The sequence below is a fragment of the Chenopodium album genome, chromosome 24, assembly GCF_948465745.1.
Source record: "Chenopodium album chromosome 24, dcCheAlbu1.1, whole genome shotgun sequence".
In the NCBI taxonomy this organism is placed as follows: domain Eukaryota; kingdom Viridiplantae; phylum Streptophyta; class Magnoliopsida; order Caryophyllales; family Amaranthaceae; genus Chenopodium; species Chenopodium album.
The window spans coordinates 31,028,724-31,053,849 of NC_137857.1; the positions used below are offsets into that span (position 1 = coordinate 31,028,724).

The following is a 25,126-nucleotide window of genomic DNA, read 5'->3' on the forward strand; positions in this document are numbered from 1 at the left end:
TGATTACTTTGCAAGTAATCCAGTTTACAGCGACAAACAATTCCGGCGTAGATTTCGAATGCAACGACCTTTGTTTTGTAGGATTATGAACAAGGTGGTCGAGGGGGATCAATTCTTCCAGCAGCGTAGGAATGCAGCTGGAAGGCTTGGGTTATCACCGTTGCAGAAATGCACCGCTGCGATTAGAATGTTGGCGTACGGTACCTGTCCAGATGCGGTGGATGAGTATCTGCGCATTGGCGAAACTACCTCCAGATTGGCTTTGCAACATTTTTGTCAAGGGGTTATTACACATTTTGAAGCTGAATATCTCAGAAGTCCCACCGACGAAAATTTAAGGAGAATCTTGCATCAAAATGAAATGCGAGGTTTTCCCGGTATGATAGGTAGCATTGACTGCATGCATTGGGAGTGGAAGAATTGTCCTATGGCTTGGAAAGCGCAATACGCATGCCGTAATAAAAATGCAACCCTCATTCTGGAGGCCGTTGCAGATCAAGATTTATGGATTTGGCATGCATTCTTTGGGATTCCGGGATCTTGTAATGATCTTAATGTCCTTTACCGATCTCCGGTCTTTGATGATGTTCTTCATGGTCGGGCACCTCCAATTCATTTCACCGTGAACGACCATGAGTACAACTTGGGCTATTACTTAGCAGATGGCATTTACCCAAAATGGGCTACTTTTATTCAAGGTATAACACTTCCACAACTTCAAAAGGATAAATTATTTGCTGATAAACAAGCTGTAGCTCGGAAGGACGTTGAACGGGCTTTTGGGGTTTTACAGGCTAGGTTTGCCATTCTACGACAACCCTCCCTTGCGTTTAACGAAGACATATTGTGTGACATAATGAAAGCTTGTATCATTATGCACAACATGATTGTCGAAGATGAACGACACAACTATGCTCGGGCCGAAGTTTTAAGAAGGTACTATGAACAAGATCGCCCGCAAATTACAAGACCCACTACAAGTGCTACAGTTAACAACAACGAGCCTTTTGAATTCAATGTTGGCCGACCGCCAAACATTGATTTCGACACGTACGTCCACAGAAGAATGTCACTACGTGATAGAGACACTCATGTTCAATTAAAAGCGGATTTAGTTGAACACATTTGGCAAAAATATGGTTCTATTAATGAGTAAAAAAAATAAATTTGTTTTATGACAATTTAATAGCGTATCAATCGTACGTTTAAAATCTAGGTTCGTTATTGGTTTGTAGTATTAAATGTATTCGTACGCTAATTAAATTTTATGTTGTATTAAATTTATAATTAATTAGCGATTAAATTTCAATATTATGAATGAATATTTAATAATTGTATTAAATTAAATAAAAGTATAATTGTAATTAGTACCCATAATTATTCATTTAACCAAAACATAATAAATATTAATAGGGTGATGTGTAAGAGAGAGAGATATTGGTGGGGTATGTGAAAAAGTAGGAGAGAGATTGATGAACATTTTTTGTTTTGCTCACTAGTGGGATAGATTTTGCTCACTAAAAATGTTCATGAGCAAATTTAGTTGGAAAGAGAGAGAAAGTTGGTAGAGAGAGAATGAAGAGAATTTTTTTTGCTCACTAGTGGGGATGCTCTTAATTCCCGTAAAATTTCACGAACTAGAATTATACCAGTACTTGGTATTAAGGGACCGAGGGAATACAAAATGTCCAATTCCCTAATTTTGCAGTAGTCAGTACTCAGTAGAATAAGTTAATAAACTCATCCAAAATTTGATAATCACCCTGTAGTCCTCGACCCTCTTGCTCCCCAGGCGACTAGCTAGGTGAGACAGTCGCAACAACCAAAGTGATGGAGGCTTCACAGACTCCAAGACGACTGAAAGGTCACACTGCCACCGCTACTTGCTGCATCTCCTCTCGTCAACGCCCTTCTGTCGTTTTCACTGCTGCCGAGGTTCTTTCCCCTTTTTTCTTCCTCTTATTGCTTTATCATACTTACCCTTTACTTCTTTTGATGTTTTATTTTCATTAATTACTTTAATCAACATTGTTATGGATACAGTAATTTCCCCATGTTCCAAAATTTGATTTTTCATTGCCCCTTTTCTTCATTTTTTCTTGAATTTATTTTAATTGTTGTAACGTTTACATCTTTCTTGATTTTGGGAAGTTAGGAGTATGATCATTGTTTATTGATTATGAATTTAGATTTTTGGAATAGGGTTGTTATATTGGAATGAAGGACGTGATTGATACTTCTTATGTAGGATTGTGGATTGAATGTTTGGATTTGGAAAATTGTATTTTTATAAGAAAGATTGTAAACAAGAAAACACGAATAATGATGCTGACACCCATTTGAACAATAGATTGTTATTTTACAGGAGAAATTGAATAATAGTATAACCAACCTGGGTGAATTTTGTGGGCTTTGGAGCACTGTGGAGTACCTTAGCAAGTTCTTGCCTTTTGGAAATAAGATTACCAACTAGAATTTTTCGACAAAATCTTTGTGAAATTTGGACAAAATCTTTGTGAAATTCAGTCTCAGAAATATCCTTGCAACTAGGTTGGCAGTTGTGAAATTAAGGTTCTTTGTAGGTTTGGCAAGGTATTAACTATTAAGTCTGTAACAGCACCTATAAGCTTTGGAATTCTCTCTGGAAATTGTTGGAGTATCGCCTTGCACAATGTGATTTTTGACCACTTTCTTTCCATCCGCTACGAATTAAGTAAATCTTATCAATGGCTTTCCAATATTAAACATAACTAATTGTGCATTACTCAGTTTTTGCCGACTTGTGTGTGTTTGTATCATTGTGCTATTTGTGTTAGCGTTCATGTCTTTTTGTTGTGGACCTTATGGTGGCCTTGTAATGATCCATTTGACTAAAGCTGACTGCTTGTTTTTTTTTTTATACGTGTCCTCGTTACTTGTTTCTTCATGATGCATTCACGAATCTTTTTATAGATCAATGCTAGCTTTGGTATTGTTGTTTCATTATTGTCCTTCATTTACATTTTATTTTAAAAGAGGAAATATCTATGGCTTGATTGCTTGAAAATCTACATGAACTATGATTTATGTGTTATGGTGGTGCTTTATGCTCTATTTTAATGTCTCGATTGCATGTTGTCATGTTTTTATGTCATCAGGATGGTTGCATGTGTTTGTTTGACTTGAGATGCAAAGATGTTCAACAAGTTATGAAGCTAGGCAATGATGCTATTTCGTCTTTGTGCTTCAAAGAAGGTGTGTTATACTTACCTTATCTATATTTAGTCTCTTATAATAGAACTGTTTTACATAAGCTTCCTTTAACGGTCTTGACCTACAACTACATACTCTCATGTACTCAACAAAGGAAATCAATAATTATTGTGACATGTATAGGTCTATTGTTTCACAAACTCTCTCTTCCTCTTAACTTGCTAGCTCATACTAATTGTAGACATTTTACCGAATTAAGGTTTTTTTTTTTTTTTTTTTTTTTTTTTTTTTAATTTTTTTAATTTTTTGTTTTTATTAATACCAGACCAAAACATTATTTTTTTCAATGTAAAATGTATGTTCATAAGTGTTTAATTTTTTAAATTTATTTTTAATATAAACATTAGTTATAAACTAATAATTCTATTATACCGTGGTTCATCTCTATCAATTGTCCTAAACTTAAGTTTGATGATGGAGATGCTATGTTACATAGACTTCGCCACTTCGGTATTAATGAAAATCTCTAGTATTGCACTTGCTTACATCTCCACAAAGAGGGAAACACGTAGACATTTTCATTGATTGTTTATGTCCCACGATTATTAGGATTATCGCCCCAAAGATAGGCTTAAAAGGGCATTTGAGGTATAGATTTATTGTCTCATGTGCACCTTAATGCTAGCTAGCCACTTGATATCGCGGTTAAAAGAAATAAGGCTTTTCTTTGGTTGTGTGTTTTTGATGTGCTTTAACATAGTTAGCATCATTGTTGTGCCAGTGCATATATTATGAATAGTGGTGGCTTTTTGGAAGGGTCTCATTTGCGAGATAAAGATTGGATTAGACGTAAAAAGGTTTAGACCTTTAAATATCTTTTAGACAAGGCCACTAGAGAGTTTTTCCGTATAAGGCTAATATGCTAATATTTTATTGCTTCCCTTTTTCCCTTGATAATCCCTTGTCAATCATCATAACCTGTGTAATAATAGAGTGCCAGTTGTTGCTTTGCTTTGGATGACGAGGTTTATCCAATCATAACATATTGCTTTATAGCATCTCCAATTAATAGATTTAATTAAGCCCATTCTTATATTATGGGGCTTTTCCCATTTGAGATACGTATTATTGGTGAGTTCTCTTTAATTATTTATTCATCTCTTAGAAATATGTGAGTTGACATAAATTAGACGGTGGCGCTTGTTATTAGGAGAAGTGTGGTGAGAGACAATATTGCCTCTTTACTATCAGTATTGAAATGGCTCCGCATATCATATGAATAGGGTGACTTGTCACTTAAATTTAGTCATGAGCTATGCCACATGAGTCACAAATAGAGGGAATTTAAACAATGTCCATGGTATATTTGCTATTTAAAAGGATTTTTATTACTTGAAATCTAAATTAATTTCAATTTAATTGTCTTTTTAACAATCTTAATAGAATTGTAGGACTTTTGATAGGATAATCTTGTCAATTGATGGATTTTACTGAAATAAAGATTTTCTCCTAGACCAAATTGCTTTGCAATTAAGCTCGTATCTTTTTAAACTTTTCAACAATTTCTTTTTTCCTATTTCATTCATTAACCAACAATTTGAAGTATTCTTAGTGAGAGGAGAGGAAAGTGTGGAAAGACTTAGAGAATGAGAGAGAGAGAGAGAGAGAGTATCTAAAGACAGAAAAACTAACAGGCATGTGGAAATTTCTTACAACACTCTTTGGTCGGCAACAACTAGGTAGGATTGCGTTAGTCAGCCTTTTCTTGAGGTGGTTTCCCTTTAGGGCATGTTAATCTTTGATAACTTTTTCTTAGTTGCCCGAAAATCCTTAGGCCACCTTTCTTGATCCGCTCTCTCTCAAGTGGTGTTGCCTTGTCCCTATATTGTTTGGCCGTGCTCGGCCTACTTGTGAGCACTCAACTTGTTTGGTGTCGTTTATCTTTTGTAGCTCAGCTTAATAATTTAGGGGTCCTTGTTCTCCTTGAAAATATTGGGGACATCTTAAACATTTCAAGGGCCTTTTGTTACATATGAGATCTAAGTCCCTAAAAAAATGCACAATTTTGGTGTAAAGAAATATTATTCGTCCATTTTTTAGTAGTTTTACCACATAATCACCTTTGACCATCTGTAAGTAATTCGTATCACTTGGATTCTTTGGTTAATGCAAAAAAAACATAAAAGGTGAAATTAAACAATCTATTCTTGGCATGCTGGCACCTAGAAATAGAACGTATTTTTTCCCTCCTCTTATGAATACAATAAAATTTTGGCTTAAAGAAGAAGGGAACTATGAAGTGATGTGGCCTAATTTAAAAGCCTTTAGTTCAAAGCTAATCATCGGTGGACAAGTTTATCCTATAAAAAGCTCTTAACTTCGAATAAAAAGTGAAAGAGACTATAAAGGGAATTTAATTTTCATTTCAAATTAATAATGCTACTAAAGGAAAATGTTTTTTATGCTTAATTTTCTCCAATCGTTACTTAGACGAATGATATACAACTTTTAATTAGGTTGAGCCCCTCAGATATAGAATTGATATAATTGTGGCTATTAAAATAGAGAAGGTATTAAGCAATCACTTAATTATCCAAGGGCAAAGCTTATTTACTAGAGGCTTAAATGAGAATGGGTTTAAGTGACATTCTCTCATCAATCTTCAGTGTTGTTTACTTGAGAAGAAGCAAATAAGTTTTGTTTACTTGAGAAGAAGCAAATAATTGCTAATGATCCCTTATGTTTTCTTTCAATGATGTAGGGAATGAAAATATGATATATATTTCTTCTGGGACAGGCATCAGTTGCTTTGATGTTCAAATGGTATAAATCATACGGTGTGTTTCAGTGTTTTTGGCTGGAACCTATTTGTATTCTTTTGTCTTTGTACTCCATATAACATGGTTGGCCTTGATCTTTTAGACTACTTTTGAGAAGCCCATGGAGAGCTACAAATATAACAAAGAGGAAATTAACCAGGTATTCTAGTGTCTTGTGAAAAACTTTATTACATAGGAGGGCTTGCATTATAATTACTACTTCCATTAATTTTTAGTTGCAACAAAGGAATATTTTATGTCTCACAAGTAATACCCCTTTGTTGCAACTAAAAGTTAATGGAGGTAGTAATTATTTGGTTCATTGGTTTTGGTGCATAACTGTTTTATTGGCTTGAAAACAAGCTTTTGATGATGTATCATGTATGATTGACAACAATGTTACTTAGGGGATTTTGTTTGTGAGTTTTATAATGAATGCCTGTTTTTTTAGTCATTTCTTTGAATTTAGGCTTGACTTTGGTGAGTATGACTTCCTTTAAGTAAAAGCAATGATGACAACTAGTCGTGAATTATTTCTTGCTGTCGTAAATTGTTGCATTGTACATGATCTATTCTTGGAAACATAACACCTCAGTTCTGTTTATGTACAGATATCATGTAACTCGAAGTCATCTTTTCTTGCTGCTGCAGATGATAGCGGTGATGTGAAGGTACTTATTATTCACATTATATTTGATGAAGATTGCAGTTCTGGCATTGGCTGAAGAATGTTTGTTTGTGTATTATTCGACCCTTAATTGGTTTCTCTTTCTTTATTTTATATAACCCATCTCTTTGTTCATCTTATACACTTGTGATTGCCTTAGATTATACTGGATGAGAGCCAAAAGAATCCATTTAAGTCATTTTATCATTTTGTATGGATTTTATGGTGTAATGATATCTACACTACCTTATGTTATCACATGGGTTCATTTGCTGACCGCTTTGCGTTGCTCATTGGTGATCATACATTCATACTTTTATACCAATGTCTGACACAAGTATGTATACAAGTGTCCAACTCGTCTATTTTGTGAAGAAATTGTGTTTTCGAAATGAAGGGTCGAAATGTCCTACCCTCTCTGAGTGCTGAGAATTTGACACGGGTAAAATGAAGAGTCCAAGTAACATTGTCATGATTGTTGATGGATTGGTCAATTCCTATCCAAATATTCATTTGGCAATTGGAGTGCTAAAAGTATGTGTAATCTTAGGAGTATGTTTGCTTAATTGAGGCCGTGGACAGTGAAGATTTCAAACCAATTGCTGCAGTGCTGGAAGTTTATGATAACTTTCATGAAAGTCATGAGTAACACTAGGAAATGGCTAGAAAAAGAATTTTGCATGATAATAGGACAGGAAGTTATGTTAGTTGGCATTATTAATAACTTTTTATGCCGCATAATTCTTGAAGTTGATATACTTGATTACCATGCCCATCTAACAATTTAAATATTAATAAATGTGCTAATATTTGCTCAATGGTGGTATAATTTCAAGTATTTATGTAGCTTTAAGCCCCCTTGTACATTAAGAAGCCACAATTCTTGTATTTATTTGTCTCTGCCTATGTTATTCAGATTCTGACTATACTAACTTTGGCAGATAATTGATATCCAACGGCAATGCCCTTTCAAAACATTGAGATCTGGTCATGATAGTGTATCCTTCCACTTTTATCTTGAAAACTCTGGGTTCCTTAGTTGTATGCTTTTTATTAGATGTTTATGAGCGTTCAGCTAAATGTTACTTGACCATCTTTTGTACTTTACACATAACAAAAACTATATTTATGTGGGGTCTTATTAGATTCATTTTCATATATACTTTCAAAATATCAATTTTTGTACTTCCTCCGTTTTGTTTTGATGTGCTTGTTTTAATGTGGACCATTAATATCCCTAATTACGCATCGTTAAAAATTGATATTCTTAAAGCACCTATCGAGGCATATCAAACAAGATCCCACATGATTATGATTTTTCTCATATGCTGATAATAATTTAGAAGATTTCTTCAAATTACGAATAGTTGCAAGTTTCTAAATTGGAACATCAAAAAGAAATGGTGGGAGTAACTTTATTAAAGGATAATTAAAGATATCTTGAGATTCGTGACCAAAGTTGTGCATTAGCAAGTGATGATTGACAAATGGTGCAATTAAAAAAATATGTAGTATCTTTGACAAATTGATACTCCTTGTATATAACTTGAGTTTATATTCCTGTATAATTTTGATGCCTCTCTTCACTTGCATTGCAAATATTAGTGGTACTATGTCTAGTGCTATGAATTTCTGTGACCTTGACCCTTCATGTCTAGATATGTAGCAGTGTACAGTTTGTTCCTTGGAAGCCTTGGGAAGGTACATGCTGATTTTGTCACAATCGTAAATTTGTAATTGGTGAAGTAGCTAAGGAACACCCGGTTTCATTATCAGATATAAAGCTATGATTTTTGCTATAGTTATTGAGAAATGAAAATGTATACACATACCAAGGCTGCTATTATTATGTTAATTCATGGTCCTAGATTCTCCCTCTAGTTAGGTAAAGTAAAATAATGAGAATGTTGCTAGTCCTTAGGCAGTTAGGCCTATATAATATCAACTATCAGATCTTTCTATGACAATGTTAACAGGTATATTTGTCCTGATTATTGGGTGCTCAGGAAACTAATCTATGATATTTTTTTTTTTTTTTTTTAAAAAAGTTGCTTTCTGAAATGGAGTGGCAGAAGATAAGTATCAGCAATGCACCAAGTCATTTGGTGACACAGAACACTGGTTATTCAAGTCAAAAGTCAAATAAAATACATGATACGGAGGTCTTAGGATTTTTGTGTCTTGTGGGATGTGATCAGGTTTGTAAGCCTAAGGAGGAGGGTGGTCAAGGTCTCAGTTTTTGTTTGTAGCCATTGTAGGCCTTAGGAGGGTGATTCTGGTCTCAGAAATTTGTTGGATGGGATTATGTTTCAAGGCTTAGGGATGAGTGTGATCTAGGTCTGTGGATTTGTGTCCAACTGTCCATGAACATTTTCTTGGTAAGAAAATGGTTGATTTTTCTCATGGACATGGTTCTGTTAGTGCTGAATCATTGGATGTAAGGACTTTAGAGGAATGGGTGAGATGCACTTGCAGGAACCCATGGCTTTTGCTCCAGCCTTCGAAGTTATCTCCTGGGTATACTCGCTATTTTTTCCTTAATCAACTTGGGACTCTTGAAAATCTTAATTTTGAGAGAAACCTTTGGCTGGGGAGTTGTCATTTCTGCTTCTTACCTTTTGTCTTTATCACTTTCTCTTCATTTTCTGATATTTTGTGGAGCAAGGGTATGGTGGTTTTATGAAGTTTATTTTGTCAGCATAATTCTGGACCTGAAAGTCAGGTGAGCTACTGAGCTAACAAACAGATTGAAGAAATTGGTTTCCATGCTTATGACGTTGTTTATTCCTTATTCACCATGTCTTCTATTTTTATTTCTATGGTGCAATCCTTCAAGCTGGAATGTTAATCTACATGCGTATTAGTGAGTCTAGATTCTTAATTATCATTTTGCGTGAATAATTTCATAGTACCTTGGTGAGTAGGAGCCCTTTAAAAGATGGAGGTTACGGAAGTGCACATGTGAAGAGGATGTGCGGGAATACTTTGAGAGATAGAAAAAAAAATGAAGTTATTCACAAGAAAGTGGGTGTTGCAGGGATTGCTGACAAACTAAGGGAATTGGTTCGGGCATGTAAGATGGAGACCCCAGGGTTCACCGGTACAAAGAGTGGGATCATGGAGAGGTTAAACGAGGTAGAGGGAGACCGAAAAATGACTTGATTGGAAGGAGTTAGGAAGGATATCAAGCATATGGATTTGTATGAGAATGAAAAATATTTGATTGTAAGGGATGGAGGAAGAATTTTGTGGATAAACTATACAGCATAATCACTTTTGGTTCATGTAGCTGACCCCACTTATGGGATTACGGCTTTGATTGATTGATTGATGTTCCTTGTGATGCAAGTTGCCAATCAGCCTTTTTTTGTATGACAATATCATCTTCTAGTGTCAGATGTTTGGATAACTATTCTGTTCTCTTGATCATTGAAAGACAATAGCAATTTTTTTTTATTGCTTCTTGTTTATTTCGGACATCTTCCTACTTAACATTTTGGTAATTTTCTTACTTGCTGCTTTGCAGTTATTACTGGAGGTCTTGATTCTAAGATGATCATGTGGGATTTTTCCAAAGGACGACCATTCCTTGTGGTGGATTTTGGTACTATTTCTCTTAGCATGGTTTTATATTACTTATTTTGAAATTTAACTTGGTTAATGGCTGCAAACTGCATTTCAAATTTATGATTGTTGATTCTCTGTTTGTTCCAAGTATGGATAAAGAAATTGTTCGAGCTTGAGTAGGCTTTTAGATTTTTTGTTCAAGCATGGCTCGTTAAGCTTTTGGCTTGCTCATTTGCTCTTTGAGCTCAAATGAAGCTAGAATTCAAATTAGCGATAAAGGTACCCCCTCCATTTCTAAATTATGTTCTTCTTTAGTATATCTCGGTGAAAGAGCCAAAAGCTTGATGAGTATTCACTGATATATAAGAAAAACATGCCAATGTGGGATTTTGCTTAGATTCATCCCAATCTGGCATCTCAAAATATTTACTTTTCGTAATTTTGATACTCAAATATATGCATTGGAAACTTTAAAAAATAAAAGGAGCATCTGTTTGAAACAGAGACTATATGATAATACTGTTACATTATTTTGTAAACTGTCAAGACTATTTCTCCGGACATAAACATGCTTACAAATGAACTTTATATGAGTTATACATGAACAATATCGAGTCAAACATGGATTGTTCCATTTTTAGTCATTTATTAACCGCTCATGGTTTTTATTCAACTTTGTTTATTTACTTATATGAATGAATAGGCTCTGAATGAAATTGTTTGCAAGCAGTTAACGAATATATAGTACTGTTTTTTAATTTGTCCAATTGCGTTTTAAAATTTGATACTGAGACCTTTTGTTAATTAACTTAAATTTTCCATCTGTTTCTCCCCTTTCCCTCTCTCTTCCCACTTTATCTATCATGTAATAGTTCCTTTTATCATAGAAGCTCCATGTACCCATTTTTGCATATTTCCTCCCATTATTAGGCTCTACAGAACCGGAACAGGAGCTTGTCTCAGCTCCCACTATCTAAGTCAGCAATGAAATCTCCAACCTGACTATAATGGAAGAGAAGAGGGCAAATGTGGCTGCCGTAGTGTTAAATGGGAATATCATAGTGTAAAGTTTTGGGAGATCCTGGTGTGAAATGTACCCTCTGTTCTTACACCCACTGACTAATTTACTCTCTCTATGTTTGTATATCGGGAAAAAGAAAAGACTACAACATTAACTTTATTAGATCTGGTCCCAATTTCATTCCTATTGCATATTATATGGACTGAAGGTCTCTTCCTCTGAACTTGTGTGGGCTGGTGAGTGGTGACTTTCTAAGTGAACTACACGATGAGCCGAGTATATGGGGCATGGTGGCAATGCTGATTATCATATTGGTGGTCTGATAATTAGGGGCTGACCTGTGTGATGTTTATGTAACAAAAGTGATGTTATGGCTTTCTGAGAATGCAGGTAGTATTGCAGGACATTTAAAAGGTGATCATATTGATTTATGCATTATTTGAGCCAAGTAATATTATTACAGGACATTTTAGTCATTTAATAGGGCTTTTAATCATCCCACTAGTTAGTTACCTTTGTTATGCAGGTTGATGCCGATGTCATGCCTGCTAGCTTTGCTTTTGTACCTTACAAATGTCCTCGTGATCACTACTTTAAAAATGAATCCTTTAGATGGTCAAACTGACGAGCTCTCAGCTAGCAGTCTATCCCTAATATGCATGCATTTCTGTAGCAAATCAGCCTTTAAAATCCTTATATTCTGTTGTAGAATTTGTGTTTAGTTAGGCCAGCTCTTATGGTTGGAAGGTGGAATGACTTCTATCTGTCCTTATGCCTGCTTGAGCACATAAGATGATGCTACTGCCGTTTGTATCAGGGAATCTGGAGGAAAGCACTAAAAACACCGGACAGTTTTACAACCCAGCTTTCATCCATGCTATAGCTGTTCCTGAAATGGACATGTTGGATAAGTTAGGAAAGGCATGTGCTGTTGCAAGAGGAGATGGGATTGTCAGCTTGATCGATATAGAAGCAGAACTTGCTGCTGTTAAGTCAAAAGGGTATTCCAAAAACGACAAATGTCCCCAAGGTAGGTCAAGTAATGCTGCTGCAGTCTCAGATGTTGCAACAAACAAACAAAACGAGATGAAAAGGTTGCATTTGGATTATACACTTGGAGGCCATTCTGCAGCTGCTTCTTGCGTGTAAGTACTTTTCCTTTATCTTGCAAATGTACCATGCTTTTAGGATGCAACAATCGCTCCCTAGTATAATCCCACTAATGTTAGGGTTCAGGAAGATCCAAATGATGGAGCCTCTTTGAGCTAATACATGGTAATATAATCTTTTAGGTTGGTGACTTTAATTGAACTTGACATTTCAGGACATTTTCAACATTTGGAGAGAGAGGGAAGTTCATAATATCTGGAGGAAATGATAAATCAGTTAAGGTCTGGGATTGGTCTCGGTATCTTGATGAGGCTCAAACAAGTGCGGACTCAACTTCTGTAATTAGCATAGATTTGCCAAAAAAAGTAATGCATCTTCCTTTTTGTGGTTATTTTTCTGGTCGAATTAACACTTATCATATAAAGGAGAATAGCTCAGCAAGGCCAAGAGATAACGGGAAAAAATTATATTGGTCTGTATGACCTTTCCTTTGTCAGTTTTTTGAAGTTTGCTGTTCTTGGCAGGTTAACTGGCTGTGCACTACCCCAACTGATTCAGACAACCTTGTTGTTTGTGATACATCCAAAGTGGTAAAGGTTTATACCCTTGCTTAAGTTTAGCAGATAATATCATTGACAGCGGAGCCTAGAACAGAATTCAGGTGCACCATTCGAGCAACATTGTTTTAAAAAGTTTTCCCCGCTTGAGTTTGAGGATTTAAATAAATCACCAAGCTCATAGCTATTGTTGGAGCAAATATTAGAATTGTTGTTCATTACCCTGAAAGGAAGAATGGACATTTTTGGTAAGTGCTATTGCATTTGTGGATTTTTGAGATTGTAAAAGAATCATTTCAGATTTTCTTCTTCTCTATTGTGAAGCCATTTTAGTGGCGGTGCAAGAAATTTGAACCTGACAAATGGACGTCGCATAGAATTGTTGAAAAAACCTACTCGATACAAAGATCTCTATTATACTTGTGTAAGCCAAGGGGGAGGGAGAGAAAAAACTAGTGTTCATGTTTTGATTTTAGCACTATTCACACACTTGTCTTTGATCGTGTTTATGATTTATAATATATGTAATGAAAAATATAGTGATGTGAGATCTTATTAGAATTGTCACGATATATATTTTCTAAATATCAACTTTTTATAAATTTTGTTTATCGGAAATTAAAGATATTAATGGTTGAATTTGTGCATTAGCAAACGTAACTAAAGAAACGTATCAACTAAAAAGAAACGGAGGAAGTGTATTACCCCTTAATGTTAAATAATTTTTATGTAATACTACCTCCATTTTATAACAATCGCAAAGGTATGGGTGCACATAGTTAATGGAAAATATAGAGTAGGCTTGTAGGCTTTAAGAATAATTTCAAGTGGGAAATTTTTTTATATTACGGAGTAGTATTTTTTTTTTTTTTTTTTTTGGAGGATTTTATATTAGTATTATAAAATATAGTTAGTATGAGAGAGAAATAATAATAATTTTTTTTAAAAAAAAAGTAATGTAAGTTGGGTTGGTAGAAGAAAGAAATAATAAATTATTTATGCAAATAGTGGGAGTGAAAAATAATATTTAGTGATAGACCCTTACCAAATTAGAAAGTGTTGGAATTATTTGTAGGAAATTTTGCAAAAAAACCACCTTTTAAATCTTGTTTTTTGCATATAACCATCTTTTTAGAAAAAATGTTGTAAAAGATCACCAATTTTAAAATTTTTACATTGAATTGGTGGTAATTTGCAACAAAAATTTTAAAATTGGTGTTTTTTTGAAACATTTCACCAATTCCAGTATATTTTATGTTTTTTTTTTTAGAATATCCTAAGTTATACCAAGTATAAGTTTTATTTGGTAGTATGCGTTATCTTTTTTAGCCTATAATTCTATAAATATTGAAGAGGGAAGAGGTTTATAATTCATTACTCAAAAATTAAAAAAACAAAAAACCACCATGTCTGTCTTGTTAGTGACGAGCCTAGGTGATGTTGTGATCGATCTTTTCACCGATGACTGCCCTTTAACCTGCAAGAGTTTCTTAAAACTTGCCAGGATGAATTACTACAATGGTTGTTTGTTTCACAATATGCAAAAGCATTTTATAGCTCAAACGGGCGATCCAACCGGAACTGGAACCGGTGGCGATTCTATCTACAAGTTTCTCTACGGTGATCAGGCTCGCTTTTTCGAAGATGAGATACACCCTCATCTCAAACACTCGAACAAGGGTACTGTCGCAATGGCTAGCACTGGCAAGAATCTCAATGCATCACAGTTCTACATCACTTTAAGGGATGATATTCGCTACCTCGATGACAAACATACTGTCTTTGGCAATGTTGTAGAAGGTCTCGATGTTTTAGATAAAATAAATCAAGCTTATGTTGATGAGAAGGGTAGACCACTTCAAAACATAAGAATTAAGTCCGTTTATGTACTCTTTGACCCTTTTGAAGACTCGCCGTGTTTGGTGACTTCTAAAGGCAGACAGAAAGAAGAGGTTTGTGATGATGTTATTAGGCTTGAAGATGATTGGGTAACTATGAATGAAAGTTTTGCTCCACATGAACTCGATCGAGTTATTCGAGCAAAGGAAGCACGCTCCAGAGCTGTTGTTCTTGAATGTATAGGTGATATTCCTGATGCAGATACAAAGCCTCCTGAAAATCAGTTGTTTGTTTGTAGACTTAATCCGATTACAGATGCACACGATTTTTTCACGCTTTGGGGGTATTAATTCGGTTAGTATTGTTCGTGACAAGAATGGAGATAGTGTGGGATTTGGTTTCATTGAATTTGAGAGTAAAGTAGCATGTGAACAAGCTTACTCTGCCATGGATGGCACATTGATTGATGATAGGAGGATACGCGTTGATTTTAAATTAGTCAAAGTGCTTATAAAGAATGGCATAAATTTAGGCTCAAGAGGCCGCGAGCCGATGATTCTTTGAATGATCAGATGACCCGATCAAGATCCCTTCGACCAAAGAGGAATCATAGAGCCTTTGTGCACAAGGCTACAATGGGTGGGCGAAGAGTGAGTTCTCACGGAAGAACAAAGGGTCAAAGCAGAATTGAAGCATAGATCTTGCAAGAAAATCAAATGTATAAACTCTCAACTACTGCTGCATTATTTGTCAGAATTTTTTATTTGAACAGGATGTTTGATTTCATTCTTATATGCAGTTGTAATTTTCAAATGTGGTGTCTAATTTGTAAAATTGATATCTTTGTATTATTCGATCAACAATTGAATGCATATGGAACAAATGAATTGTTTTAGGCCTATTATATAGAGTGAATGAGTGATCAGTGATGTAATGATGCTGGTGAAAATCCTATTGATTTGAACATGCAGGAGTTGTCCTGATATGTTGTGTTCTGATTTGCTTTCAACTGAGATGTTATACATTGGCATTTTGTCTGTTTTCCTAAGCATCTGCAACTGTAAGACATTATGCAGATTAAGGAAATGTAAATCCTTCGTTGTTTTACTGTCTGAAATCGATTTCTCTCATTAGGCCAGTCAGCTGTCTATACGTCTACCAGGTTAGCCTGCTTACTGCAGCAATTATTTCTGACTGAAATCTGTTCCTCTCAATCAAGATGTTTTGTTATGTTTATTTTGCCGTAGTTTCCCAGACATCGGCTTTATCGCTCCAACTGAGTCTGAACTTTGATGCTCCTCCACAGCTGACAAGGTTGTTTGCACCCGGTTAATATCCTGACCCAACATACATGTCACTAGTAGTGTCTCCTCTCTGCTTGTATCTTGCTGTGCTACTGACTGCGCAGGATAGAGGTAAACGGCTTCAACTCATTGCTCCGCTAGAAATAAGAAAAAACAGAAAGAAATTCAGTTTAGTTTGTATGTCCTTCATAAAGTTAAGTGGTTAACTGACTGCGCGCTACCCCTACTGATTCAGGAATCCAGAGTGTAGCAGATGATATCAGTGGCAGTGAAGCCTAGAATAGATTTTCAGTTGTAAACCATTCTAGTAACATTGTTTTCAAGAGTTTTCCTTCCTTGACACCGAGGATCACAATAATAATAGCTGTATAGCTGAATTCTGATATGCAGCCGTGGAATTTGGAGGTCGCGAAACAACCATTTCAATTCAAGCATCTCAGCAGCTAATATCATGTATGTAAAGCTTGAGTATAGGCTCTGATAAGTGTTAGTATATGATTTCCCTTTTATAAGACCTTGATATATTACTTTGAAAATGATGAGTTGCAGTGATATTGGAATTGAGTGTGATGTAAAAGCTTAGGTTAGCAGTTGAATATCATTAGATGTGACACCAACTTTGATATATGATGGTTTACTGAACTTATGCCTTTTATTTCCAATTGTGAAGGCATATGTTTGCACAAGTTTGAGTTTGACAGATTGTGCTTTTTACCTAACATATCAGCTTTTAAATAGCTTCACCTGATTTTTTAAAACATAATATTGTATAGAGTATAAAACAATTTAATTAGACTGTATAAAATTTTGCACTTGTAATGAATTTTTATGATTTCTGGAAAATACTTGTATAGGAAATTATGAAATTATTAAAAATTTGATAGAAAATGGTTCTATACTTCTATTCGTATAGGGTATGATTTTTGTATGGTTCAAATTGAATGACACAGTATAACTTTGAAAAAGTATCAAAAGTAGTAGAGTAAATAAATTAAGACATCCAAAAAAATGAGACATGTACCTTAAGAAGTTAAGATGCATAAATTATGCCCCGTATTTCGTATTTAAGTTGGCTTCTCTAGCTATATAATTAAGTTCTCATGTCTCAATCGAAGTTAAAATAAAATCAGAAGGGACTATCAATGCCCCTATTGATTTCATTCATGTAATACTCATCTAGATATTTTTAATTCCACACTATAGTGACCTTCTTAATGCTCATCAATTTTGACATAAATTTGACTATAATTAAATAACTAAGATGTGTTTAAAGTGTTTCTAGCTTAGTATTATAATGCACGAAGCCAAAAAAAATATTAACGGTTATATTATATGTAGTCCTTATACTTGAATAATTCATATCATTATAATTTTTAAACTATATGGAAAAATTACACGGTGATCGATGTTATTAATATTTAGTGCGGAATGGTTATAAATCATTTAATTTTCATCTTTGGACTAAAAATTTCCAATGAAAAAAAATATTGACAAAAAAATATTCACTTAAAATCAAGTAATCTCTTGAAATCAATTAATCTACATTACTAAGGTATGAAATAGTATGAATTAATAATAAGATATAGATGAGTTGTGCCTTTTCAAAAAGTAGTTGATTAGTTAAAAGATGTATACTTGACAACAGAAACATCTTCCTTAAAACTCCCGCAATTTTTCAAACTTACTAAGACGTTGCTTCTCATCTCTCTTTCCTCTTTTATTCACTTAAGAAATTGGCACCAAACTAACTCTTCTACCAAACTCTCCCATACAATATCTGCTCGATCTACACCGCCTTTGCTTCTGAATAATAAGTGATGAGTATCTCCGTCTAATATAAAGACAGACCAAAACTCAGGTTTATTGGTAGAGAAAGGAAGAAAAGCAGCCAAAGATGATGCAATCTGGCCTTCCACAGTGTAACACTTGCGGCGAGCCAGTAGGACTTGACTCGAATGGAAATGTGTTTGTGGCTTGCCTTGAATGCAATTACCCTGTTTGTAAGGCTTGTGTTGAGTATGAGATTAAGGAAGGTAAAAAGGCTTGCTTTCGTTGTGCTGCTCCCTATGAAGGTGTGTCACATGATCTCTTTCTCATTAGTCCTAATCATTTTTTCGTGTTGCATCATAATAATTTTAAGCAAATATGTGTAAAGTTCAATTCTTTAGTATTGCTAGATTCTAACTTATGTCGAATGAATCATTAGATAATGTGACATATGATGAGGCCGGTGTTGAGGCATCTGGTAGTCACAAGAACAAAACAACCCATCTTACTAATGAGCAGGTATTAAAATGGTTTGTCATAGTTGTAAATTTTAAGATAAAGTTAATTAAATTATGTTCTGTTATATACTGATTGATTTATCCTGGTTGAATTGGTAGCAGGATCTTGGCCTACATGCTCGAAACATGAGCACCATCTCCACAGTTGATAGTGGTGAGCATTTCTAACCATTCATGAAGTTTATTTCCAACTTTTTTGTGTTAATGGTTGCATAACTAATAAATCAATTATGTGTTATGTCTACTTTATCAGAATTGAATAGTGAATCTGGAAGCTCGATATGGAAGCATCGAGTGGAGAGTTGGAGAGAAAGGAAAGACAAGAAGAAAAAGAATGTTAAAGAGTCTAAAGCTTCAAAAGAAGTTGAACAAGTTCCACCAGAACAACAGATGGAGGAACAGCAGTAAGTTTTAGGTCTCAGATAAGAATTGAGAATAACATTTTGCAAGTGCATCAAATAAGAAACACAATTATTGGACATTTGGACCAACCTAATTTTGTGGGATTATACCTTATAAAACTTCTTCATGAAATGCCTTTGGAACTAAGAACATTTATAAATCAAGAATATGATATTGTAAGCGTGTTGGATTGAGAAAAAGGAATCCGTAGTTCTTAGATGTTGCTGCTTTTACAGGTTTTCAGAGGCTGCTGCACAACCACTTTCAAGAATTATTCCAATCCCAAGAACCAAGATCACCTCATACAGGATCATGATCATTGTGAGGTTGATCATTCTTGCACTATTTTTCCACTACAGGTTAACAAATCCTGTGGATAGCGCCTTTGGTCTGTGGCTTACTTCAGTCATCTGTGAGATCTGGTTTGCTTTTTCCTGGATTTTGGATCAGTTTCCTAAATGGCAGCCCATCAATAGGGAGACATTCATCGATCAGCTGTCCTTGAGGTAACCTTTTATGTTAACAGTATCGTGATGATATTGTTGTATAATACATAGTCTTTAGGCTATTTGATGCATCATTCGAAGCCATAACGCTACGTACTGTTTGTCTATGTCTCTATGATATGGACTTTTCATATGAATGCATTGACATTCTACTGATTTGTATTACTTCCATCTAACAATGTTTGTCTGCTTTTTTGACTCATGATGTGAGGGATCCAGTTTACTTTTTTGCATCCTTGAAACTAATCATTCAATCATTACTTTTGTATTAAAGTGATTATATAATGATAATCTTATGAATTTATATTAATGATACATTTGCTATAATATCAATGTGCTTTTTATCATATTAATTATTAACATGTTTGGTTAAAAGTTAAGGAAAACGATTTTTATGGAGCAGAGGAATATGCAAAGAATCCTTGTATGAGTTCATACTTTGTATAATTTTCACATTAATCTAGTTGCTAATATATGGAAAGACGATTAAGATAATAAGATGTGAAGGAAAATCAATGTTATCTGAGTATAACATGTAGAAGTCTTTACCTCCTCTTTATGCTGATAATTTTTAATTTGTTCAGGTACGAAAGAGAAGGGGAACCTTCACAGCTTGCAGCTGTGGACTTCTTTGTGAGTACAGTGGATCCATTGAAAGAACCGCCTTTAATCACAGCAAATACTGTACTCTCCATCCTTGCTGTGGACTATCCTGTTGATAAAGTCTCCTGCTATGTATCTGATGATGGTGCTGCAATGCTTACATTTGAATCACTTGCTGAGACATCTGAATTCGCGAGGAAGTGGGTTCCTTTTTGTAAGAAATATGAGATTGAACCACGAGCTCCTGAATTTTACTTCTCACAGAAGATTGACTACCTTAGGGACAAAGTGCAGCCTTCTTTTGTGAAGGAACGCAGAGCAATGAAAGTATGCATCTCGTGTGACTATTTCATGTAATGTTTGCTTTTACAATGATTTGTAAAGGCAGTGATCTTACGATATTATTTTTTACATAACAGAGAGATTATGAAGAATACAAAGTGAAGATGAATGCTTTAGTTGCCAAGGCACAAAAAACCCCAGATGAAGGCTGGACTATGGCAGATGGAACACCTTGGCCAGGAAACAATACTCGTGATCATCCAGGAATGATCCAGGTGTGTATTATTACATCTTTGTTTTAGTCTTTAAGATGTAACTAGAGTTGATCATATGTTTCAGCCAAATTGTAAATTTGAGACTATAATTTCTGACCCATGTCATGTCTGATGTTGGGGCTAAAAAACCTACTTGAACCTGGGATAATAGGGCGGACCTGGCCATTTAGATCAGCTGTATGAAATAAGAATCTTGTAGTTGTTGGCTTACCAAAGCCGCGAAGTACATGACCTCGAAAATTTTCCTGTAACACATGACAGCAAGGGGCTTAGATGATTTATGTGTGATTATAATTCTGTGGCAGTCTGAAGCAATATTCTTTTACCTGCAAATTCTAGTCTGATTCTATCTAACATATTCATTTACCAATTTGGGATTTTGTAGGTTTTCCTTGGAAATACTGGTTCTCCTGACATAGAAGGTAACGAACTTCCAAGGCTCGTTTATGTTTCAAGAGAAAAGAGGCCAGGATTTCAACACCACAAGAAAGCCGGTGCTGAGAATGCTTTGGTAACTATCCTCAATCAAACAAGAATTACCTTAAATTCCACCAGATACTATTTCTGACATTTCACATAATCTGTTTTTCTATCACAGATCAGAGTATCTGCAGTCCTCACAAATGCTCCCTACATTCTAAATCTTGATTGTGATCATTATGTCAACAACAGCAAGGCAGTTCGCGAGGCAATGTGCTTCCTGATGGACCCTGTAGTCGGTCAGGATGTTTGTTATGTTCAGTTCCCTCAAAGATTTGATGGTATTGACAAGAGTGATAGATATGCCAACCGAAATGTTGTCTTCTTTGATGTAAGCTACACTATTTTTAATATCTCTATTATACAAATTTTTAAATGTACTTTATGCATATTATGGAAGTAATGTCCTTACCTAAAATTCATTGTGCTAGGAAGACTTCATTAGAAAAGACTTGTGTTACTCTCTTGACTTCTCGTTTTCCTGTCCTTGATTTCTTGAACGCATTCAGGTTAACATGAAAGGACTTGATGGAATTCAAGGGCCAGTTTATGTCGGAACTGGTTGTGTGTTCAATAGGCAAGCACTATACGGCTATGGACCACCATCATTACCTAGTTTATCCAAAACATCCTCGTCTTCCTGTTGTTGCTGCCCTTCAAAGAAGAAACAGGAAAAAGATATCTCAGAGCTTAACCGTGATTCAAAACGTGAAGATCTAGAATCTGCCATATTTAATCTCAAGGAGCTCAACAGTAAGCTTACTTATACCTGTATTTATTTATACATGAAGAATGTCAGGCATAAATAACTAAGAGGATTAACACTAATTATTCTAAATCAAATACAGATTATGATGAGTATGATAGATCAATGTTGATCTCTCAAACAAGCTTTGAGAAGACATTTGGATTATCCACCGTGTTCATCGAGTCTACATTGATGGAGAATGGAGGTGTTCCAGATTCTGCTAACTCGCCAACATTGATCAAGGAAGCCATTCATGTCATTAGCTGTGGGTATGAAGAAAAGACAGCCTGGGGAAAAGAGGTAAATGAACTCGTTGCAAGATTATCAAAACTTTTTAGCAAGTCTTTTGAATCTCTTGGATATACTAGCCCTATTACATTTCGACATCTTCAGCCCCTACGAATGGCAAATCATACAGGAAATATTATTGACCGCCTTTTATTTTTTATTTTGACAGATTGGATGGATATATGGATCTATTACAGAAGATATCTTGACAGGGTTCAAGATGCAATGCCGTGGTTGGAGATCAATATACTGTATGCCCTTAAGGCCTTGCTTTAAAGGGTCTGCACCTATCAACTTGTCTGATAGACTGCACCAGGTCCTTCGTTGGGCTCTTGGATCAGTGGAAATTTTCTTTAGTAGACATTGTCCACTTTGGTATGGATTTGGAGCTGGCCGCCTTAAGTTGCTTCAGAGATTGGCATACATTAATACCATTGTTTACCCTTTTACTTCCCTTCCTCTTGTTGCCTACTGTACTTTGCCCGCTATCTGCCTCCTCACCGGAAAGTTCATCATACCCACTGTAAGTTTCCCTTACACCATCAGTACCAAATATTTCAATCCTCAGATAATGCAGTACTAATTTCAGAATTTCAGCAACTAGTTTAATTGACTCTCATAATAAAAGGCTAAGAAAGTTAAAACATTGATGAATTACATATTATGTAAACTTGACATTGTTCTTTTGATTTACAGCTATCAAACCTGGCAAGTTTGCTCTTCTTAGGCCTCTTCACGTCCATCATACTCGTCAGTGTGTTAGAACTAAGATGGAGTGGAGTAGGCATCGAGGACTTATGGAGGAACGAGCAGTTCTGGGTCATCGGAGGAGTCTCAGCTCATCTGTTTGCTGTCTTCCAAGGACTGCTGAAGATGCTTGCAGGACTAGACACCAACTTCACTGTCACGTCGAAATCAGCTGATGACACAGAATTTGGAGAACTGTATGTTTTCAAGTGGACTACCCTACTTATCCCTCCCACCACCCTCATCATCCTCAACATCGTCGGGGTGGTGGCAGGGTTTTCTGATGCCTTGAACAACGGCTATGATTCGTGGGGACCACTCTTCGGAAAGGTCTTCTTTTCCTTCTGGGTGATCCTGCATCTGTACCCCTTCCTTAAGGGTCTCATGGGAAAGCAAAACAGGACACCTACTATTGTGGTGTTGTGGTCTGTGCTGTTGGCCTCAGTTTTCTCCCTTGTTTGGGTCAAAATCGACCCGTTCGTTAGCAAGGCGGATAGTAAAAGTATTGCTCAGAGCTGCATTTCCATTGATTGTTGAAAAAAACAAGCAAAACCATAGCATAATTTTTATTATCTTTGTAGAATAATTTTGGTTTATTTTTTGATATATGTATGAATTGATCATAAGCTGTTGGAGTAAATTTTAAGCAAATTCCACTTATGGCATTAGGTGGGTATCTTTCCTTTTTTAGGAAGTTACTCATTAGCTACTATTTGGCATTGTAGAGCAAAAGGGTGTGATGCATTTCATACTTTTACGTACAAACGTGAACGACTATCGTGTTATTGGTTAAATTCTTGGATCAAATCTCGTTTACATGTATACCAGTTTGTTGAAGGGACCTAATAATGCAAACCATTTCAACAATTTGAGTGGTCATTACCATAAAATAATCATACACTATTAACTTTCCTCATGTAACCCTGGTTAGAACTTCAATTTTGAGTATAATAAGATTAATAGTAAAAGAAACACCATCATGAATAATATAACAGTGAACTTTTAAAGTGTGGGATCCTCCTACATTCCAACATTATTATGGATTAGTCTCAAGCTAAATAGTCATGCTAATTATGATCTGATACTAATACATTCAAATTGGCCATTGAGCTTTTGACCATTGAAATAAAAAATGATGGATTAATTACTAACATTATTGCTTAATACATGAAAACGTTAGTTAAAATTAATATAATCCGTATACTTGTATAATTTTGTAAAAAAATTATAAGTTTTGAGTTGTTAGGGTTTCCATAACGAAAATAAACGTCATAACAAAGTGTAGACCATTTTTTTTTTATATATTTTTTTTTTTTTTACTATGCAATTCAAATATACCCCCTTGATAAGTTTTACTACGTATAAAATTATCAAGGTTGGAAGTTGGGCAGCCCTCACAAAACAAATCACACTTTTATCGGCAACGAACAGCAAAGCCTTTTCTCATAAAAAAAAATGGGTAGAGGCGGCAATGGCGGTGGCAGAGGCAGTGGTGGCGGTGGTAGAGGTGGCAAAGGCGGCAAACGTGGCGGCGATGGTTACAATGGGTTGTGCCGGTTTCGCTTTTTCCGAAGTATCTTTTTTCTCCCTCTCTTTAATTATTCCTATTTTCGGCACTCTGATTGTTTTAATTAGATAAAATCTTTTGCCTAATCCAAATGCCTTCAGTGGTTTATTTTTTTGAGCGAAGGAAGTAGTTTAAAGTGTAAAATATACTTCACAATTCAATAGAATTTTAATATTATGTAGACCTATCAATTAGGATCGGGTCTTGAGTCATCTCGGATTGGGTCACTTCAGGTTACGAGTTAAGAAGTGTTCAACCCTTGCCTAAAGTTTTGGGTTCAGGTCAACCCAACTGGCTTTGAACATTTATTTATTTTTTACTAATTTATTATTTTTTTAATATATTAAATTAAATCGAACATTTTCACTAACATTATTATTAGTCTTACATGCCTACTAGATAGCAAATCATCACAAAAGCACATCAATTCCTTGTAGGGTTTTATAGGTACTACGCAGCGGAAATAACACGAATCATATTCATACAGTACCTAATCCAAGGATCTAATGCATAACACATAAAGCACAAATAATCGTACCTTTGAAGCGTGATTCCACGTGCGATCGAGCAAGAACAAAGGGAGATAAAGAACCTCAAGCGTGATTCCTCTACTTGGTCCACGGGCACAAGTTAAGACCTCCACTAATGCTAGTTAGTCGCGAAAGAACACTTCTATCGACCTTCTACGGAGATGAACGAACGATCAACTAGCCAAGAACCACCGCGCAACACCACGTGGCCACTAGGGGTGGCCGGCCGTGGGTGAGAGGGGGAGGAGAGAGGCGTGCGTGTGAGAGAGGGAGGATGAGGGCCTTTGGATGGTGGTTGCTTGATTCACAATTCACTGTATTGTCAATTGTGACTTGT

General features: G+C 35.4%; 1 protein-coding gene and 1 pseudogene across 1 annotated transcript; both read left to right on the top strand.

Moving 5' to 3' along the window:
- Positions 1–1,695: 1,695 nt before the first annotated feature.
- LOC145610811 (cellulose synthase A catalytic subunit 8 [UDP-forming]-like) lies at positions 1,696–23,524 on the top strand. Its single transcript, XM_081666100.1, has 24 exons — positions 1,696–1,935; positions 3,138–3,234; positions 5,954–6,015; positions 6,115–6,171; positions 6,623–6,682; positions 7,620–7,676; positions 8,337–8,379; positions 10,205–10,282; positions 12,084–12,411; positions 12,591–12,741; positions 12,901–12,966; positions 17,947–18,148; positions 18,283–18,362; positions 18,461–18,515; positions 18,615–18,765; positions 19,000–19,269; positions 19,854–20,199; positions 20,292–20,429; positions 20,815–20,940; positions 21,028–21,240; positions 21,419–21,662; positions 21,758–21,957; positions 22,115–22,468; positions 22,642–23,524. The coding sequence occupies exons 1-24, from the start codon at positions 1,831–1,833 to the stop codon at positions 23,227–23,229; spliced, it is 4,071 nt and encodes a 1,356-aa protein (XP_081522226.1). The 5' UTR covers positions 1,696–1,830; the 3' UTR covers positions 23,230–23,524.
- Positions 14,340–15,536, top strand: LOC145612420 (peptidyl-prolyl cis-trans isomerase CYP59 pseudogene; annotated as a pseudogene).
- Positions 23,525–25,126: the final 1,602 nt, after the last annotated feature.

Bases quoted from the DNA above. Each gene is read 5' to 3' on its own strand.
- LOC145610811 (XM_081666100.1), top strand. From the start codon at position 1,831: ATGGAGGCTTCACAGACTCCAAGACGACTGAAAGGTCACACTGCCACC. The intron at 21,958-22,114 runs GTAAATGAACTC...TTATTTTGACAG, and splicing joins AGACAGCCTGGGGAAAAGAG to ATTGGATGGATATATGGATC. The intron at 22,469-22,641 runs GTAAGTTTCCCT...TTTGATTTACAG, and splicing joins GAAAGTTCATCATACCCACT to CTATCAAACCTGGCAAGTTT.